The 15,492-nt window shown below is 36.9% G+C and overlaps 4 protein-coding genes across 5 annotated transcripts; 1 reads left to right on the forward strand and 3 right to left on the reverse strand.

The window, feature by feature from the left end:
* Positions 1-1,991: 1,991 nt before the first annotated feature.
* Positions 1,992-4,414, forward strand: LOC125185441 (HMG (high mobility group) box protein with ARID/BRIGHT DNA-binding domain-containing protein). Its single transcript, XM_048081973.2, has 5 exons — positions 1,992-2,267; positions 2,342-2,420; positions 2,535-2,697; positions 3,762-4,132; positions 4,194-4,414. Exons 1-5 carry the CDS (start codon positions 2,137-2,139, stop codon positions 4,290-4,292), a joined length of 843 nt encoding a protein of 280 aa, XP_047937930.1. The 5' UTR covers positions 1,992-2,136; the 3' UTR covers positions 4,293-4,414.
* A 124-nt stretch (positions 4,415-4,538) lies between these two features.
* Positions 4,539-6,653, reverse strand: LOC125185442 (Ubiquitin-like superfamily protein). The gene is made up of 4 exons (XM_048081974.2): positions 6,057-6,653; positions 5,816-5,921; positions 5,330-5,429; positions 4,539-4,873 (listed from the first exon to the last, which is right to left on the reverse strand). Exons 1-4 carry the CDS (start codon positions 6,301-6,303, stop codon positions 4,778-4,780), a joined length of 549 nt encoding a protein of 182 aa, XP_047937931.1. The 5' UTR covers positions 6,304-6,653; the 3' UTR covers positions 4,539-4,777.
* A 770-nt stretch (positions 6,654-7,423) lies between these two features.
* Positions 7,424-8,967, reverse strand: LOC125219393 (putative ribosome biogenesis protein RLP24). Its single transcript, XM_048121363.2, has 5 exons — positions 8,858-8,967; positions 8,614-8,723; positions 8,095-8,208; positions 7,883-8,019; positions 7,424-7,802 (listed from the first exon to the last, which is right to left on the reverse strand). The coding sequence occupies exons 2-5, from the start codon at positions 8,692-8,694 to the stop codon at positions 7,634-7,636; spliced, it is 501 nt and encodes a 166-aa protein (XP_047977320.1). The 5' UTR covers positions 8,695-8,723; positions 8,858-8,967; the 3' UTR covers positions 7,424-7,633.
* A 610-nt stretch (positions 8,968-9,577) lies between these two features.
* On the reverse strand, positions 9,578-13,587 carry LOC125218516 (serine/threonine-protein kinase STY46-like). Of its 2 annotated transcripts, none has more exons than XM_048120199.2 (16): positions 13,047-13,587; positions 12,715-12,829; positions 12,403-12,485; positions 12,183-12,299; positions 11,985-12,039; positions 11,729-11,836; positions 11,545-11,595; positions 11,292-11,467; positions 11,112-11,219; positions 10,958-11,031; positions 10,678-10,853; positions 10,492-10,587; positions 10,303-10,383; positions 10,171-10,224; positions 9,961-10,095; positions 9,578-9,889 (listed from the first exon to the last, which is right to left on the reverse strand). In XM_048120199.2, exons 1-16 carry the CDS (start codon positions 13,235-13,237, stop codon positions 9,842-9,844), a joined length of 1,668 nt encoding a protein of 555 aa, XP_047976156.1. In that variant the 5' UTR covers positions 13,238-13,587; the 3' UTR covers positions 9,578-9,841. The 2 variants fall into 2 exon arrangements, with proteins under 2 accessions (XP_047976156.1, XP_088919322.1); XM_089063196.1 differs by having other exon boundaries at positions 12,403-12,501; positions 13,047-13,187.
* Between the last annotated feature and the right edge of the window lie 1,905 nt (positions 13,588-15,492).

Here is a 15,492-nt window from a genome sequence, read left to right on the forward strand (position 1 = left end):
AGGATTTTTTTTTTCTACTACTATTAATTTGACGAGTTTAAATGTAATCGACAACAAGTGCTTTTTCTTTGTTTTGGGTTTAAATGCAAATACTACTATTGATTTACGTAAAATAAAATTAAAGAGGTTAGAATAAAATCTGCGACGATTACTTCAATTGGTTCACCACGTCTGCTTTATACTTGTCTCGTCCCCTCCAATCACTTCGTTGTCAGCCACTTTAATAATTACATTAGAAAAAAAATAAACTTGAACAATGAAATGAATTACAAATATGTTTAAGTAAATTGAGGTTTAATTTTCAAGTGGCAGACTTGGGTAGAAACAAGGACAGTCCTTCAAATAGGATTGGAATAGTTTGATCCTCTGTTGTCAATTTCTCCAATTTAAAGTTCTTTGGAGCTACATATATATCGTACAATAACAAAAATTTATTTTGAAACATATAGCACGACAACTTAATCACTCGATTTGTGGTCATAATAATAGATAGAAATATATACGGTCTAATTTTGTACACCTTTCGTCCGCGATTAGCAGTCCCGGTTGAGTTCGACATGCGTTTTAACAATTATATACCTCTCCGTCCCACACAAAATGACTTATTTTTCTTTTCCGGACGTCACTCTTAAATTAACACATTTTATAAAATGAAAAGTATCATCATCTCTACTTTATTCACTTTCCAAATATTTTGTTTTCTCTATACTCTACGCAAAAAGCAACACTGCATAAAATCTTGAGCAAAAAAGAAATGATTCGCTTTATGTGGAACGAAGTGAGTATAAAAGAAAGTGGGTGGAAAAAAAATATACGAATGAGTATAATGCATAGTACTCCCTTAGTCCCATTTTAGGAGTCTCGGTTTATCATTTTTTAGTATCCCACATTAGGAGTCTCGATTGGAATATTCCAAAAATGCTAATAGGCCTTCCATTCCACTAACTTTTTCCACTGACATTTTATTATAAAAATGATAGTATATAAAAGTAGAACCCACATTCCACAGTTTTTTTCATTCAACTTTCCTTATACTTCTTAAAATTCGTATCGAATCAAATTCAAATGAGACTCTTAAAGTGAGACGAAAGAAGTAATAATAGTATGAATGGAATCAGGTAGTGGAACTCGAACGTTAGACCTATTTATTGAGACTCTTAATTACAGATGGACCTAAATAGAAAATCGGGACTCTAATCGTGTGAATGTACTGTAATATTGTTAAACAAAAAATGAAAACTCTTAAAATTATCTCTCAGTCCCACACAAAATGACTTATTTTTCTTTTTAGGACGGTCACTCTTAAATTAACACATTTGTTAAATGAAAAACATCATCATCTCTACTTTATTCACTCTCCGTATTTTGTTTTCTCTATACTCTATGCAAAAAACAACACTGCATAAAATCTTGAGCAAAAAAGAAATGATTCGCTTTATGTGGAACGAAGTGAGTATAAAAGAAAGTGGGTGGAAAAAAATTGTACGAATGAGTCATTTTTATATAATGCACAGTACTCCCTTAGTCCCATTTTAGGAGTCCCGATTTACCATTTTTTGATATCCCACACTAGGAGACTCGGTTGGAATATTCCAAAAATGTTAATAGGCCTTCCATTCCACTAACTTTTTTCTACTGACATTTTATTATAAAACTGATAGTAGTATATAAAAGTAGGATCTACATTCCACTATTTTTTTACATCAACTTTCTTTATAGTACTTCTTAAATTTGTATCGAATCAAATTCAAATGAGACTCTTAAAGTGAGATGAAAGAAGTAATAATAGTATGAATGGAATCAGATAGTGGAACTGGAGCGTTAGACCTATTTATTGAGACTCTTAATTACAGATGGACCTAAATAGAAAATCGGGACTCTAATCGTGTGAATATAATATTGTTAAATAAAAAATGAGTAATACTACTTCAATATAAAGAGTGCAATAGTAGCCAATCGCTTTTGCCAGACTTCACCTTCCTTAATTACGAGCTTATCTATGGATTCATCTCTCACTCTTCCTCTTTTTAACACCAAATTTTTGCTTTGTCACTTCTCACTTTATTATTAACCCTCTCTCTCTCTCTCCATTTACTCCCCTTTGCCCGCCAACCACTTTCTTGATTTTCCGGCGTGATGTCGCCGGAGAGCCCCCCAAACGGCGGCGAGCCCGTCCCCCTTGCCTCCCACAACGACGTCGTAAAGGATAGAACCCTCTTCTTCAACACCCTCAGAAGCTTCCACCACGCCCTCCTCTCCAAATTCTTGTAACAATTTTTTTTATAATATACATTTTCAAAAAACAATTAATCTCATTTTTATTTATTTATTTTTTGTGTAGGATTCCGGTGATCGGAGGGAAGGAGCTGAATCTGCATGTGCTGTATGTCGAAGTAACCCGAAGAGGCGGCTACGATAAGGTTATTTTATTTATTTATTTATTTATTTTTCCGACTTCGAAAAACATGTCAAATGCAAATGCAACCGCGACATAAGCAATAGTAGTAATTAATAGTGTTGTTGTTAATAATTAGGTTGTGGCGGAGAAGAAATGGAGGGAGATAAGCGCGGTGTTCGACTTCTCTCCGACGACGACGAGCGCCTCCTACGCTTTACGGAAGCACTACTTCACCCTCCTCCGCCGCTACGAGCAGCTTTACTTCTTTCGGAACCAAGCCGCCATGCTCAATCACACAGGTCCATTATCTTTATTTTTCGATTCGTATATTTTAAAAAATGTGTCAATTAGAATGAGACGTTTAAAAATGGAAAAAATGTACTATATCATTTAAAAATTTGTGGTGAGGACCTATGAATGTTGAAAGGAGGAATCATTTTAATGGAATATTTGGAATTATGGAATAGAATTAGGGAGTGGGATATTGTCCAGAGTGGAAATTCTTGGACCTATAGGGTGACATTAATTGAAGTGCTAAGTTGATGATAATAAATTAATAAATACGCACCACACATCATTTAATTTCTAGGCCACAAACGTTATTGTTCAACTTCCAAATCCTAGTGGCAATTTTGTAATTTCACCAACTTGTTTCTGATTGGCAAATTTTGTTTAAAAGGCAATATTGTCAGTATGTGTGTTTATGAATAGTTTTGCTAATTTTTATGTTCCCATTTGAACTATCTTAACTTCTTATTATCAACTTAATTAATATACATGGTTTTCTTATATTTTGTTTCATTTTCTAATATCCTTTTAGTGTTGGTATGTTTTCGGATCATTGGAAATTACAATTCTTTTAGTTAAATAATTTAGTAATAATTGATAAAAATATCCACTTTTCATTATTAGCTAAATGTTGGAAAAATTGTTGAAAATTAATTTCCACATTTTAGTGGAAATGACATTTATGGCATTGGAAGTTTGGTTGTTCATCATATGGAGTAATAATTTCGCGCATGTAATGTAATTATAAATAGAAATGTAACATGAAGTTATTTTAGTTAACTATATTTTCCTAATTAAAATGTCAAAAAAGTAAATATATTTTGAAGAATTTGTTTGAAAAGTGGATATTTTCATATCCGTTATTATGAAAATGTATTTCTTATATAGTGAAATTTTCTAAAATACACTTGTCTTTGGGGGCATTTTCGTCCTAAAAATTCTGTAAAAAATTGTGAGAAAAGGCTCGTAACTTGATTATACCTTAGTTCAGGGACATCGATGATATTATTTTTTTTCCAATGATCCTAATTTGCATTTGCACATATTGACAACAAGAGATGCACATTTGGTGCAGGCTCTCCCTCATTCCATGCCATAGGAACAATCGACGCCAAATTCGACTGCGGTTACCTGGTCTCGGTGAAGTTAGGGGACGAGACGCTCAACGGCGTGCTCTACCACCCGGGCTATCCAGGTGGCGCGGCCGCAGCCCCTCCCGCGTGCACGGCCCTGGTCCCCTACACTCCAGTGCCTCATCAGCCAGGTCGCCGGACAAGAAGGAGAAGGTCGACTGATCCGAGCCGTCCCAAACCCAACAGGAGCGGCTACAACTTCTTCTTCGCAGAGAAACATTCGGCTCTCAAATCTCTCTACCCGAACAGGGAGAGGGAGTTCACGAAAATGATCGGCGAGTCGTGGAACAAGCTCTCCCCTGAAGACAGAGTGGTGAGTTGAGTGTAGGTGATGTTCAAACTCAATTCAATCCTAATTTTGAAATTTGGTGCAGGTTTACCAGAACTATGGCTTGAAGGATAAGGAAAGGTACCAGAAGGAATTGAAAGAGTATAAGGAGAGGTTGAAGATGGGGCAGACCTTACCTTTTTGAGCTCCACAAATTCAAGACTGCTTTTTTAATTCATTTTGAGATCTAAAACTGAAACATACCTGCAGAGAGAGGCTTCCTTCCTTTGTTTATTCAATCTTCATGGAAAGGTTCTAGATCTTATACATCGTTCGATATGGACTAGGCTCGTCTGCTTCGTAGCGAAGAGCTATCGCATCGAAGCTGTATGTTTTTGAGTTGTTAGTTACATTAAATGACAGTACTCTCAATGAAGTCAAGGAAACAGGAGGCGATCAAATCAGCACCAACGAAAATTTTATAAAGATGATTGAAATTGAAACTATTCGAAGGAAAACTGCAAATTTGAACGATAGATACACATAGAAAGATGGCATACAAGATTGAGCAAGAAAAATGTTCAAAAGAAACTGAAGATCTAAGCAAGATATCTATCTATCTATCTATCTATCTATCTATCTATCTATCTATCGATCAGTACACACAAAAGACTACTAAAATCCATAGTCTTAAGATTTTCTGTTTAAACCATGAAAGAAACGGTGCTTTCTGCTCCCTTGGTGTCTTCGGGAAGCTTTTGAAGCGACATAGGAAATGAATTGTACCTGCAGATAATCAAAATTTTACTTTCACAATTCCATGAAAACCAGAAGAGCCACGGGAACCAACAGAAGAATCTTGCCTGATCTTAAACCACTCTATGACTAAAATGTGGTCAATGATTTTAGACAAACATCGTTTCCATATTTGTCAACAATATCATATGCTTACTACACCACTCGAAGAATCTTGCCTGATCTTAAACTACTCCACAACTAAAGCTATGGTCTATGATTTTAGTCTTAGACAAGCATCGTCTCATATTTGTCACCAACATATGTTTACTACATCACTCACGAGAAGAACATTACAAAACAACATGAAACTTTAGTCATCAGGATGCACCATTAGTCATAAATGCATCATGATAGATATCCGAGACAAATAGAGGTTTCAATTACAATACATCCATATGTCAACTTCTAGCAGCTAGAGGTTCTTTTGTAAGATAAGCAAAACACCTGAGAATTGTTCCTGATGCCATAATCGTGAAGTGAACAATTGTCATCGAGCAGCTTCTCGTTGTGGTGTGAAAGGCAAAAATTCGCCCACACGTGTCTCCTGAAATCACAAAAAAGAATTTCTCAAACTTTCACCATAGCATCAGGCAGCCGTCGAGTTTCAATATCATCAGTGGAGGGAATAAAACATCGTGAACCTAATATCGCAGGACATCAACTACAAGTCCACAGACTAATCCATGAAACAGAGGAACATGTCCTCAATCTTATTGGCTTTTCGTATGATTACACGCTTACATTATTCCATTTATTCATTTGAACACGACTAGTATATTCTAAAAGAGTACACACGAGTCACGACTACATTGCTTCTACCTTCTAGACAAAACAACTCATCGAAACATCGGAACCATTAATAGTAATGGTAAAGATAAACTTATACACAAAAGCTAAGTTGAATTTAGGGCACTCAGATTTGTATCTCACCACGAAATTTGACGATGACCCATCCTTGACTCCTCCATTTCATTCACTTTTTTCTTAACTGCCAGTTTCAGGTCCTTCAAAGTCGCAGTATTCATCAAGGCAACATCTTCACCACCCAAAAACAATAAGCAGAGAAATTAGGGCCTCAGCGTATTTGTGCTAAAACTAGTTACATCAAAGAAACCACCGAAGGTGTTTGTGAAAATGCGCAGCAGAAAACATTAAAACCAAAGATAAATACCGAAGGATGTTCCATCCAATTTCAGGACGGTGAGACGCATGGCGCTTCCGAGCTCCAAGTTGATGAGAGTGTCGACGTCGGACAACATAGGTTTCTTTGGAACGTCGGCGAGAACTGGATCAGTGAGAAGCGCCGCCAAGGTTGATTCCAATCTAGCCTTCTTGACGCTGCTGCTGTTGTACTCTGGCGCCGTGCTCACGGCGGCGGAGGTGGTGGTGCGAGGGTCCTCTTCCGGCTTCGAATCCATTTCTTCTGTGGCGCGAAACAATCGACTTCGAATTTGGGGGTTTGGGTGGAAATTCAAGGTCAAATTGAGCAAATTGGGGACAGAAACTAGGGGTTTAAGAAGAGAAGGTTAAGAGGGGAAGAAGAAGCAATGATCGATAGAGGGGAAGTGATGAAGATTAATGAAAGAGCTTTCAAAGAAAGGATTTTTATTTCACTTTGAAATTTGCATTATTACTAAAGAGTCTTTTTCCTCATAATGGATGGCTCATACTCGACTCCACACCAACGCTCGCAGTCGCCTACCCGGGCCGGCCCTCGAAATGGGTTCAGCCTCGCCGACGTTAGATAATTGGTCATCACTTATCGGAGTTGTGTTTCGTTCTCTTCGGTGTGACCACGTAATTTAGGAATTAAAAAAAAATTGAAATGGATGGTTTGTCTCTCTCTTCAACCATGGTCGGTTGGTTGCCAACCAGCAACCGCGTGGTCTCTCAAATGTGTTGATGAATCATCCAATCATATTGTGTCAAGACTTCACATATCTGAAAGGTTTTTGTTATCCTCGTGATAGGTAGGCATCGTCTCTTGTAGAACGTGTATGTATCTCGTCGTACCTCTTGCTAATTTTCTCCCAAAAGTCTTTGCTTATTATTGGTGGACGACGATTAGATCTTCGTTGACATCCACATTATGGATGTTGTCGAGACCGCGGGAGAACGACCCTACGGAGATTAGGAGTGAACCGGTTGACAGGCATTCCAAAATAGAGTAGCTTGTTTGGATCGAAAAATAAATTATTTGGATGGAAGCCTTTTATTGTAAATTTGTAATCCATAGTTGGAATTATTTGTTATAATTGGCATAGTGAAATTTGCAAAAAAAAAAAAAAAAAAAAAAATAGATGAAGAAATTGAGAATGAAAAATGAATCTATTTTAGTGTGAGTGAAGTTAGAGAGAAATGAGGTATTGAGGGGATTTGAATAAAAATTCATTAAAAAATCTCCAAGAAATTAAAAGTTTCGAAGTTACTACTATGAAATAGAAATTCAAGGTCAGTCTCACGAGAAATTATAAAATCTCAAATTTTGAATTCAGATTTAGGAGTTTGAGTGTCTTTAGATTTTAAATGACATTTGCCTGAAGAAAAAACACCAAAGCAAACATATCACAAAACTTGCAGTGAGTTCAAGGAGATGCCGAAAACAAGACATTGTCACAGTAGCGAACAAAATGAATTCCTATTCTGATAAGTTGTAATGTCGAATCATTAGTTTCTACTGATACGAATACCTCTTCGAGTACAAAGGACCACATTTAATTGTGAACAAAAAGTGTAGGAGAGCTGAACTCACTCCTCCATACGATTGTCCACTGTCTCCGGTTTGGAAACCTTGACCTTGACAGGTAAGGTGAGTGACGGATCTCGTAGAAGAGCACCTGGAGCTTTGACCATTGAAATGCTCTGTTCCAGTTCCCTTGCTGCCTCCCTCTGCAACTGGGCCTTCTTCGGCTTCAGTCTGTCCAGATTCACAAGGCACGTAAGTAGCTAGTAACACCGAGTTTATCAAGGTCACAATATTGGAAAAAAAAATGTTACCTCTTAGCAATGTGTCTGGCCTCTCTGTCGACTCTGACTTTGTCGATTTTCTTGATGGCCTTGAGAGTGTTCTCAGTCACATTCCTATCGTATCTCTCAGGTCTATTCCGCTTCCTCTCAAACTCAAAGGTCGAATCCTTTTCGATGCACATAATTTAACAAAAAGAAATACTAGAACTAGAGTGCTAGAAGATCCATAGCAGAATGTTTACCTGTGTCATGTCCTTTCCGTGCAACCGTCTGTAAGCCTTGGTCCATTTTACTTTCCGGGGATTCCTCTTCATTTTGAAGTTCTTATGGCACTTAGATCGACAAAATCTAAAGATCTGCAACCAAAACGATAAGGATTCATACACTACAACTCTACAACTATACATTAAACACAATGGAACATCTAATCAGCAGTATTTATATCAACATCAACGCATTATACGATACAACGATTTCTTACTCTGCCGAAAATGTAAGACATGAATGAACAAGTCAGATAGATATAACAATCAAGCTATCAAGCAAAAAACACAATTAGCCAATTTTTCCTTTTCTCTTCACCCCAATTTTATCAAGCAATCATCATTAAAGTGCAATTAACAACCTAAGCAACTCAAGAGAGTAAAAGGCATCCAATTACTCTATTAGGTTTATACACAATTAACAAAATTGAAGAAACAAGCGGAAAAAAGTAATTGGAAATCAACAGGAATAGATTTAGCCACAGTAAAAGCTGTTACCTTCGCATCATTACGAACATACTGAATCCCATGGCCCGGGTAAACTGTAGAAGAACAGAACCAGCATTTTTCCAACCTCATATTTTCCCTGTTGCCCTAATTATCCCACACTGCAGAAAAAATCATTAAACAGAATGCTAGAAACAAGTTGTGTGTGCGTATTTAACATTAAAATCATGAAATTGAAAGCGCGGATTGTAAAGGAAGATGAAAAATCGGAGATCGAGAAAGAAGAGAAGCAAACCTGGCGGCGGGAATTTGAGGAGAGGAGACTGAAGGGTGAAGAAGAGAGGTTAAATCGAGAAGATGATTCTCGTATCAATTCGACTTTAAAAAACGCTATGGAAGAGGATATTTATGGGTGAAATACTAAAATTAGAATAAATTTTTTAAAATACTAGTAATAATATTTTTTAATGTATTAGAGTCAAACTAAATATATATGATTTTATCAGTAATTAAGTTTGAATTATTTTTTCAAAAAAAAAAAAAAAAAACTTGCCTAGTACTTAAGTTTCATTGTTTTTTTTTTTTTTGCCAAGTATAGTTATTAATTATTATAAGTAGGATATTAATCTCTTTCAATATGTATTAACCTAAATTTATATTTTATTAATACTTTAAAATTAATAAACACAAGAAGTTACCGATCCATGGTATAATTAAGATATTTTGAGCTTGATATTCTTATAAAATGTCAAAAAAGGATATTATACAACGATTTTAATTTACTACTACATTTTTTCCCCAAAATAATAAATAAATCGATTATTTTTGTATCCATAATGAAAAATATTACATAGTTTTAAAAAGTGTAAAAAATGTCTACAGTTTCAATCAAATTTTAAATAGATTAATTTCAAAGTTCACATTACAATAAAAACTACTAATTGACAAACAATATTAGAAGAAAAACTTGATATTATTTGTTGCAGGAAAGTTTTGTATAGTTGTATTGAAGGCTAAATCATTTTCGTGCACATAACATACCTCCAATTTATGCATTGGGGTGATCCAAACTACATCGTTTTATCAACAAAAGAGCATAAGAAATGTATACAAGTTAGAAGTAGTTTTGTTAGATCATCTCAAAGATTGATCTTTTTTGTCAGCTTGAACCTTTGTTTCGTGTTCTTCGCCATCCGGCCCTCCATCGTCTGCTTTTTCCGAGCAAGAGTAGTCGAGCGTGGCTGTAGTTGTGTATACCGAAAAACATCATGCTGCATCTTCATTCTTCCAGATTTCTCTTCTTGGTAGCTCTCTCTTCTTCGAAGATCTGCACACAAAAACTCGTTAAACGCATCAGATTCGAGCTCCCAGAAGAGAGTAAAGGGTGATCACAGCTACCTTTTTGCCTATGCTTTGCAAGATCTCAGTGATTTCAGAAAACTCAGGCCTTAAAGATGGATCCTGCTGCCAGCAACGTTCGAGCAATTCCACCACTAACGGATGAGTGTGCCTCGGGATTGTTGGCCTTAGACCCTGTAGTTTGTGACACACACAGAATAGGATTGAAAACGCTGAATATTTGAGAACGAGATTCCAACAGATTTATACCTTCTGGACGACTCCCACAGCCGCCTGCAAAGGAGTCAGTTGTGCATACGGAACCTGGCATTCGATAGTGAAAGGGCGTTAACATATGGTCCTACTCATAAATCGGAAGAACATATCTTGACAAGTTTCAACCTTTCCGGTGAGAAGCTCCCACAGCGTAATCCCAAAGCTAAAAACGTCGGCTTTGTGGTTATACGCCTTATGCTCAATAACCTTCCAATCAGCAAAAAACAAGCACAAGTAAGAGATGGTATCCAATGCTTCGCTCCAAAGGAATGCATGTTCGGGTTATGGATTTCTGAAAAATAAAGATAAGCGCACCTCTGGTGCCATCCAGCGATAAGTTCCAGTTTCTGCAGTCATGACTCCCGACTGAGCCAGCACTCGAGCAACGCCAAAATCAGCAATCTTTACCACCTGCACCACGTGACTTCTTATAGAACTTGTAATTATTCAATGAAGCAAGATTTTAACCGGAGACAGTGGCAAAGTTTCATGATCGCTTACCTTGTTATCGTCCATTAAGAGGTTAGCAGCCTTTAGGTCTCGGTGAATTATGTTATTTTGATGCAAATAGCTCATTCCCCGAGTGACATCAATCGCAACCTTCAGCGTGGCTGGAAGCTTGGGAACGCCCTTTTGCTTATGCAGGGCATCGTACACACTTCCACCCGACATAAATTCTGAGAAAAGAAGAGGTTAGTGACAAACTCTGATCCTCCATCGGGTATGGAGTTGAAACATAGTTCATGGAGCAAATATCACTGAAAAATCAAGAATATATTACCAGTAACGATGCACAGGAGTGGAGGTCTTGTACATGACCCGATAAATTGTACGACATTTTTGTGCCGAACTTTCCTGAATAAAAGATTAACAACTGAAAATCAAAGAAATGAAAAATGTAGACATAAATAACCAAGCACGGTGTAGAAGTTAACCTCAATATGTAGACTTCCTGGGTGAACTCCCGTTGCACGTCTTTGTTAAGGGAGTCAGTCTTGAAACATTTGATGGCCACATCTTGACTACGAAACAAACCTTTGTACCTGCAATTATTTGAGTTCAGATGACTCAATCCAAGTGACACCGACATAGAAAACTATTGCGACAGAACTCACGTGTCTCTATTTGACCCTGTGGCGATCTTGTATTCGAACTCCAACAAATTGGCATCAATTTCCCAGACATCGTTCCCGTCAATAGGAATTTCCACATGGCGCGATGGCATATTAAATCCACTCTGCCCCAGCTCGATAGCAGGAGATAATAATAGCTCTTGTTTAACTGACTGTTTCTGCAGAAAAAAGTCATAGGAATAGATTCAAACAAAGCTAGAAACAATGTTTCTAGACATGGTTATTCTCTTTTTACCTCAATGTATGGAATTTTTTTCACTAGTGTGGCTCTGAGACGATCAACGCCCTAAGAATAAAACGAAGTTATTATGAATATCTCAGAAGAACATGATGAGACATGACTTTGGCTAAGAAATTTTCACTGTGAGGTTCGAACATCATAGATAATGTGAGCCTCGGTTAAAAAGAACAAAAATTACCTCTTCCCAGCCATCAACGACGAAGACATCGAGTGAATACCCATCAACTGTGCAAAAAGCATGAGCCTCTTGGATGTTCAAGCCAATCTCAGACATAAGGCATGTTAACTGAAAAAGATGAGAGGCTAGGATGCTTTACAGTTGTTAACAACATTGCATTAGCAAAAATCTACAAAGATCGTTTATCTATCATTTCTTTGCTTTTGAGGATTGTATACTACAGCAACGGGACTCAGAAATAAACAGGCAATATTACCCCACTAAGCAGCTTGGTTTTGTCCTTTGTTGATATTGTTATTTCATGCATTGGCCTGCAGAAGTAAGAAGTAACGAAGGATTAATGTTGCACCGCTGTTCATTCTATCAGACGAAAGCCCAAAAGCTCAGGGGCAAAGTAAGACACTAGCAACAAATAAAAGAAAGCTCATCTGGCTCAAACCTTTCAGAATATTACCGCAAAAAGAATGATTTCCTACTCACGGAGCTATTTTCATCTTGGGCATCGGATTCATCTCCTTCATTGGCAAGTTCAAAATTTGCTGATGGGCCGAACGCAGGTGGAGGATGAATACTGAAATTTATAAACAAATATGGATACTTGAATATCAGTTCTAAACTATGATTAATAAGCCAGAGAAAAACAACTTCAAAGATGTATCTAATATGACAAGGACCTATCTAAAAGCAGAGTATTCCCTCCTTTGCTGAAGCTTGAATGGACAGTATTGCCAGAATTTCCATCGCAGTTGGGCCGAACCTGCATCACATATGCACTACTAAAAGTCGGTTATCCATTGCGATTGCAGATTAAGTGAAAGTTTCGACCAAGCTATTCAATATCGATGTGTATAGCATCCATTCAGCAACTTGCACCACCAATACAACCAATCTAATTGCATATGGTATAACACAAAAAACCATGTCCACCACAGATTTTAGTACCCTTTTACATGGCCTAACAGCTGCAGATGGTTTCTACGATATACCTGCACAAGGCGCACATCGACAGCTGGCCGTGTGAGAGGATCACGCGCCATGCTCAATAGTCTCTTGTGCACCAGGACATCCTCTGCCCTTTCAGTATTGACATCCAAAGCATAGCTACAGAACAAGGCAAAAACTCAGTAAATAAAGATTGCATTTTTACTTACCCACTTGAACATAATTCACAGAATCCTTCCTACAATTTACCTAATGATCACTCACACCAAAATCCCAAACGCAATCAACACAAATACTCTTCTTTCCCCCCTTTTCTTGAACCCTTCGCCACTCAAATCACTCAATCACAATAAATCAAAACAAGAGAAGAAATTACCGAAGAGGAAACATGTTGAAATGCTCCCACAGCTGATCTTCAAAACCCGGCTCAGAAGCCTCCTCAATATCCAATTCTCTCAACCTATGCAAAACTTCATGAAAGACTTCAACTTTCTGCCTCCTTTTGCGGGTTTGAAGCGGCGACCACTCGGATTGCCGGCTGCTGCAGCTCTGGCTATCATCTCCCATCCAAAAATTCAAAGAAAATTCTCCAAATTGAAAAAATCCCACAGATAATAAAAGACACCTACAGCTACAGGGCAAAGGAATATGCACTTTGATTCAGATTCCAATCATTCACACACAACAAAGAATGTGGTAAAGGAAAGGCTAAAAAAGGGGGAGTTGGTGGGGTGTGATGTAAGAAAACTATGAATATATGATTTGTTTGTGATGCAATTTGCATGAAAAATACTAAAGTTTTGATCTTGACGAAAGAATAAAGAATGGTTGGATAAAAAGACTCCATTTTTGTAATGAATGTTGACGAGGATTCTAATGAAGCTTTGCTTGTATCACCCTATTGCTTGTCTACTTCAAGACTGAATCTTTCGATTAAATTAATGTATGATTCTGCAGATAAAACAATCGAGGGCCAGACCCACCCACCTTTTGGGTTTATCCAATTGGATTGTCGGATTTCCATTGCGCAAGGTGATTGCGATGGATTTTTATATTGATTTGGGGTTTTGTTATGGTAATTGCGATGGGGTCCAATAGATTAGTGGGCCTAATTTATTTAATCATCAAATTATAATTATAACATGATTGGTTTTTCATATGCTTATGCTATATTAAAGAATTTTGAACCAACCGGTCGCAACACCGTTGGCAGTGCGGACCCTGCTACCCGCTGGGAGACTTTCAGTCTTAATCCGCAAGCCTGGTCGAGTAGGATTAATCGGATTCTGCCAAAAGACGAATTCGGTACAACTGTGGTTAAACCAAAAAAAAAGAATTTTGATTCCCATGTCGAGTAGGATTAATCGGATTCTGCCAAAAGACGAATTCGATACAACTGTTGTTAAACCAAAAAAAAAAAGAATTTTGATTCCCATAAATCGATTTGCAATTGATCGATTCTATAAATAGAGGCTTCAATTTGTTTGATTTACATTAATGTTTTTATTTGAAAATAAATAAAATAATAAATCAGTATAAGCCCAAGTGATGTGGGTCAAACCGGCCAGGCCCGTATGCATGGGACAGATGGGCCCATAGTCCAGTACATACAATATATAGATTTTACTGAAAATGAATTTTCCTTTCTTGAAAATACTATTAGTAACTAGAGGCTTTATTTACTTCTTCTTCACAGATAAAAAGTTACTCCTTCCGTCCCGGATAATTCGTCTCAGTTTCTATTTCGATCCATCCCACATAATTTGTCCCACTTCACTTTTACCATTTTTGGTAGTGAGCCCCATATTCCACTAACTCATTCCTACTCACATTTTATTATAAAACTAATATATAAAGGTAGGACCCACATTCCACTAACTTTTTCAACTCACTTTTCATTACAATTCTTAAAACTCGTGCCCGGTCAAAGTGACCCGAATTATCCGGGACGGAGGGAGTAGTTAATTATATTTGTCTTTATAATTTATCTGCTTCCCTCAAAGTGTATTAGAGCATCTCCAAGGAGAGAGGTAAATGAAAGGATAAAGTCATATAAATATCATATTTATCTTTTTTTTTTTTTAGGAAAGATCATTCTTCAAGAGAAAAATATTTGAGAAGGTATTATATTTTTCCCATTTTGAAGAGGTATTTTTACCTCTCCATCAATGGAGAAGTAAAATCATATAACCACCATATTTGCCTTATTTCCATAAAAAATCATTCTCCAAGAGGGAAGGTATTTGAGAAGGCATTACAATTTATGTTTCTTTAATGCATTTTGTACTATTATTTTTTTTAAATGATTGATATTATTTAGTTAGTTAAATTAGGAATTTGCGTATCTTTTCCGTATCTTTGTTTTCTTATTCAATAAGTTAGGGCATAATATTCTAGTATTATAAATATGGCATAGATTGTTATTATTTGGATCATTCAATCAATCAATAGAATATCAATATTATCATTCATTGGCTTCTCCAAAATGAGAAAATCGTCTTGCTTGACGAGAGAGTCGGGCACTTGCCCGCGACAGGTATTTATCGATCGCCGATCTACAAATGCCGATTAGCCCGATAGGAGGTTTATCCTATCAATGATATACCTTTGTATATATTTTTTCGTTGGAATGTAGAGTAATTAATTTGGGAATCTTTGTCTGAAGATAAAACGAAACATTAAAAGCACACAACCCATTCTCTATTCTTTGCAATTTATTGCTGAGATTCTCTTTTTATTTATTGCAATCGTAATTATCGAAGAGCGCAACTCTATTTGAAGCCACTTCACTCATTTACTACTCTCAACTAACCCTACATATA

The sequence above is a fragment of the Salvia hispanica genome, chromosome 1 (genome assembly GCF_029641045.1).
Source record: "Salvia hispanica isolate PSC_SH4W2 chromosome 1, Shi_PSC_v1, whole genome shotgun sequence".
Taxonomy (NCBI): Eukaryota; Viridiplantae; Streptophyta; class Magnoliopsida; order Lamiales; family Lamiaceae; genus Salvia; species Salvia hispanica.

Coding starts and splice junctions, on each gene's coding strand:
- LOC125185441 (XM_048081973.2), top strand. CDS start 2,137: ATGTCGCCGGAGAGCCCCCCAAACGGCGGCGAGCCCGTCCCCCTTGCC. Junction 2,421..2,534: donor GAAGAGGCGGCTACGATAAG/GTTATTTTATTT, acceptor GTTAATAATTAG/GTTGTGGCGGAGAAGAAATG. Junction 2,698..3,761: donor CGCCATGCTCAATCACACAG/GTCCATTATCTT, acceptor CATTTGGTGCAG/GCTCTCCCTCATTCCATGCC.
- LOC125218516 (XM_048120199.2), bottom strand. CDS start 13,237: ATGGGAGATGATAGCCAGAGCTGCAGCAGCCGGCAATCCGAGTGGTCG. Junction 10,384..10,491: donor ATCGCTGGATGGCACCAGAG/GTGCGCTTATCT, acceptor GCTGATTGGAAG/GTTATTGAGCATAAGGCGTA. Junction 10,096..10,170: donor CTGTGGGAGTCGTCCAGAAG/GTATAAATCTGT, acceptor CACAAACTACAG/GGTCTAAGGCCAACAATCCC.
- LOC125219393 (XM_048121363.2), bottom strand. CDS start 8,694: ATGAGGTTGGAAAAATGCTGGTTCTGTTCTTCTACAGTTTACCCGGGC. Junction 8,209..8,613: donor ATGTTCGTAATGATGCGAAG/GTAACAGCTTTT, acceptor TTTTGGTTGCAG/ATCTTTAGATTTTGTCGATC. Junction 8,020..8,094: donor ACGGAAAGGACATGACACAG/GTAAACATTCTG, acceptor TGCATCGAAAAG/GATTCGACCTTTGAGTTTGA.
- LOC125185442 (XM_048081974.2), bottom strand. CDS start 6,303: ATGGATTCGAAGCCGGAAGAGGACCCTCGCACCACCACCTCCGCCGCC. Junction 5,430..5,815: donor GGTCATCGTCAAATTTCGTG/GTGAGATACAAA, acceptor TTGTGATTTCAG/GAGACACGTGTGGGCGAATT. Junction 4,874..5,329: donor GCATCAGGAACAATTCTCAG/GTGTTTTGCTTA, acceptor GATTATCTGCAG/GTACAATTCATTTCCTATGT.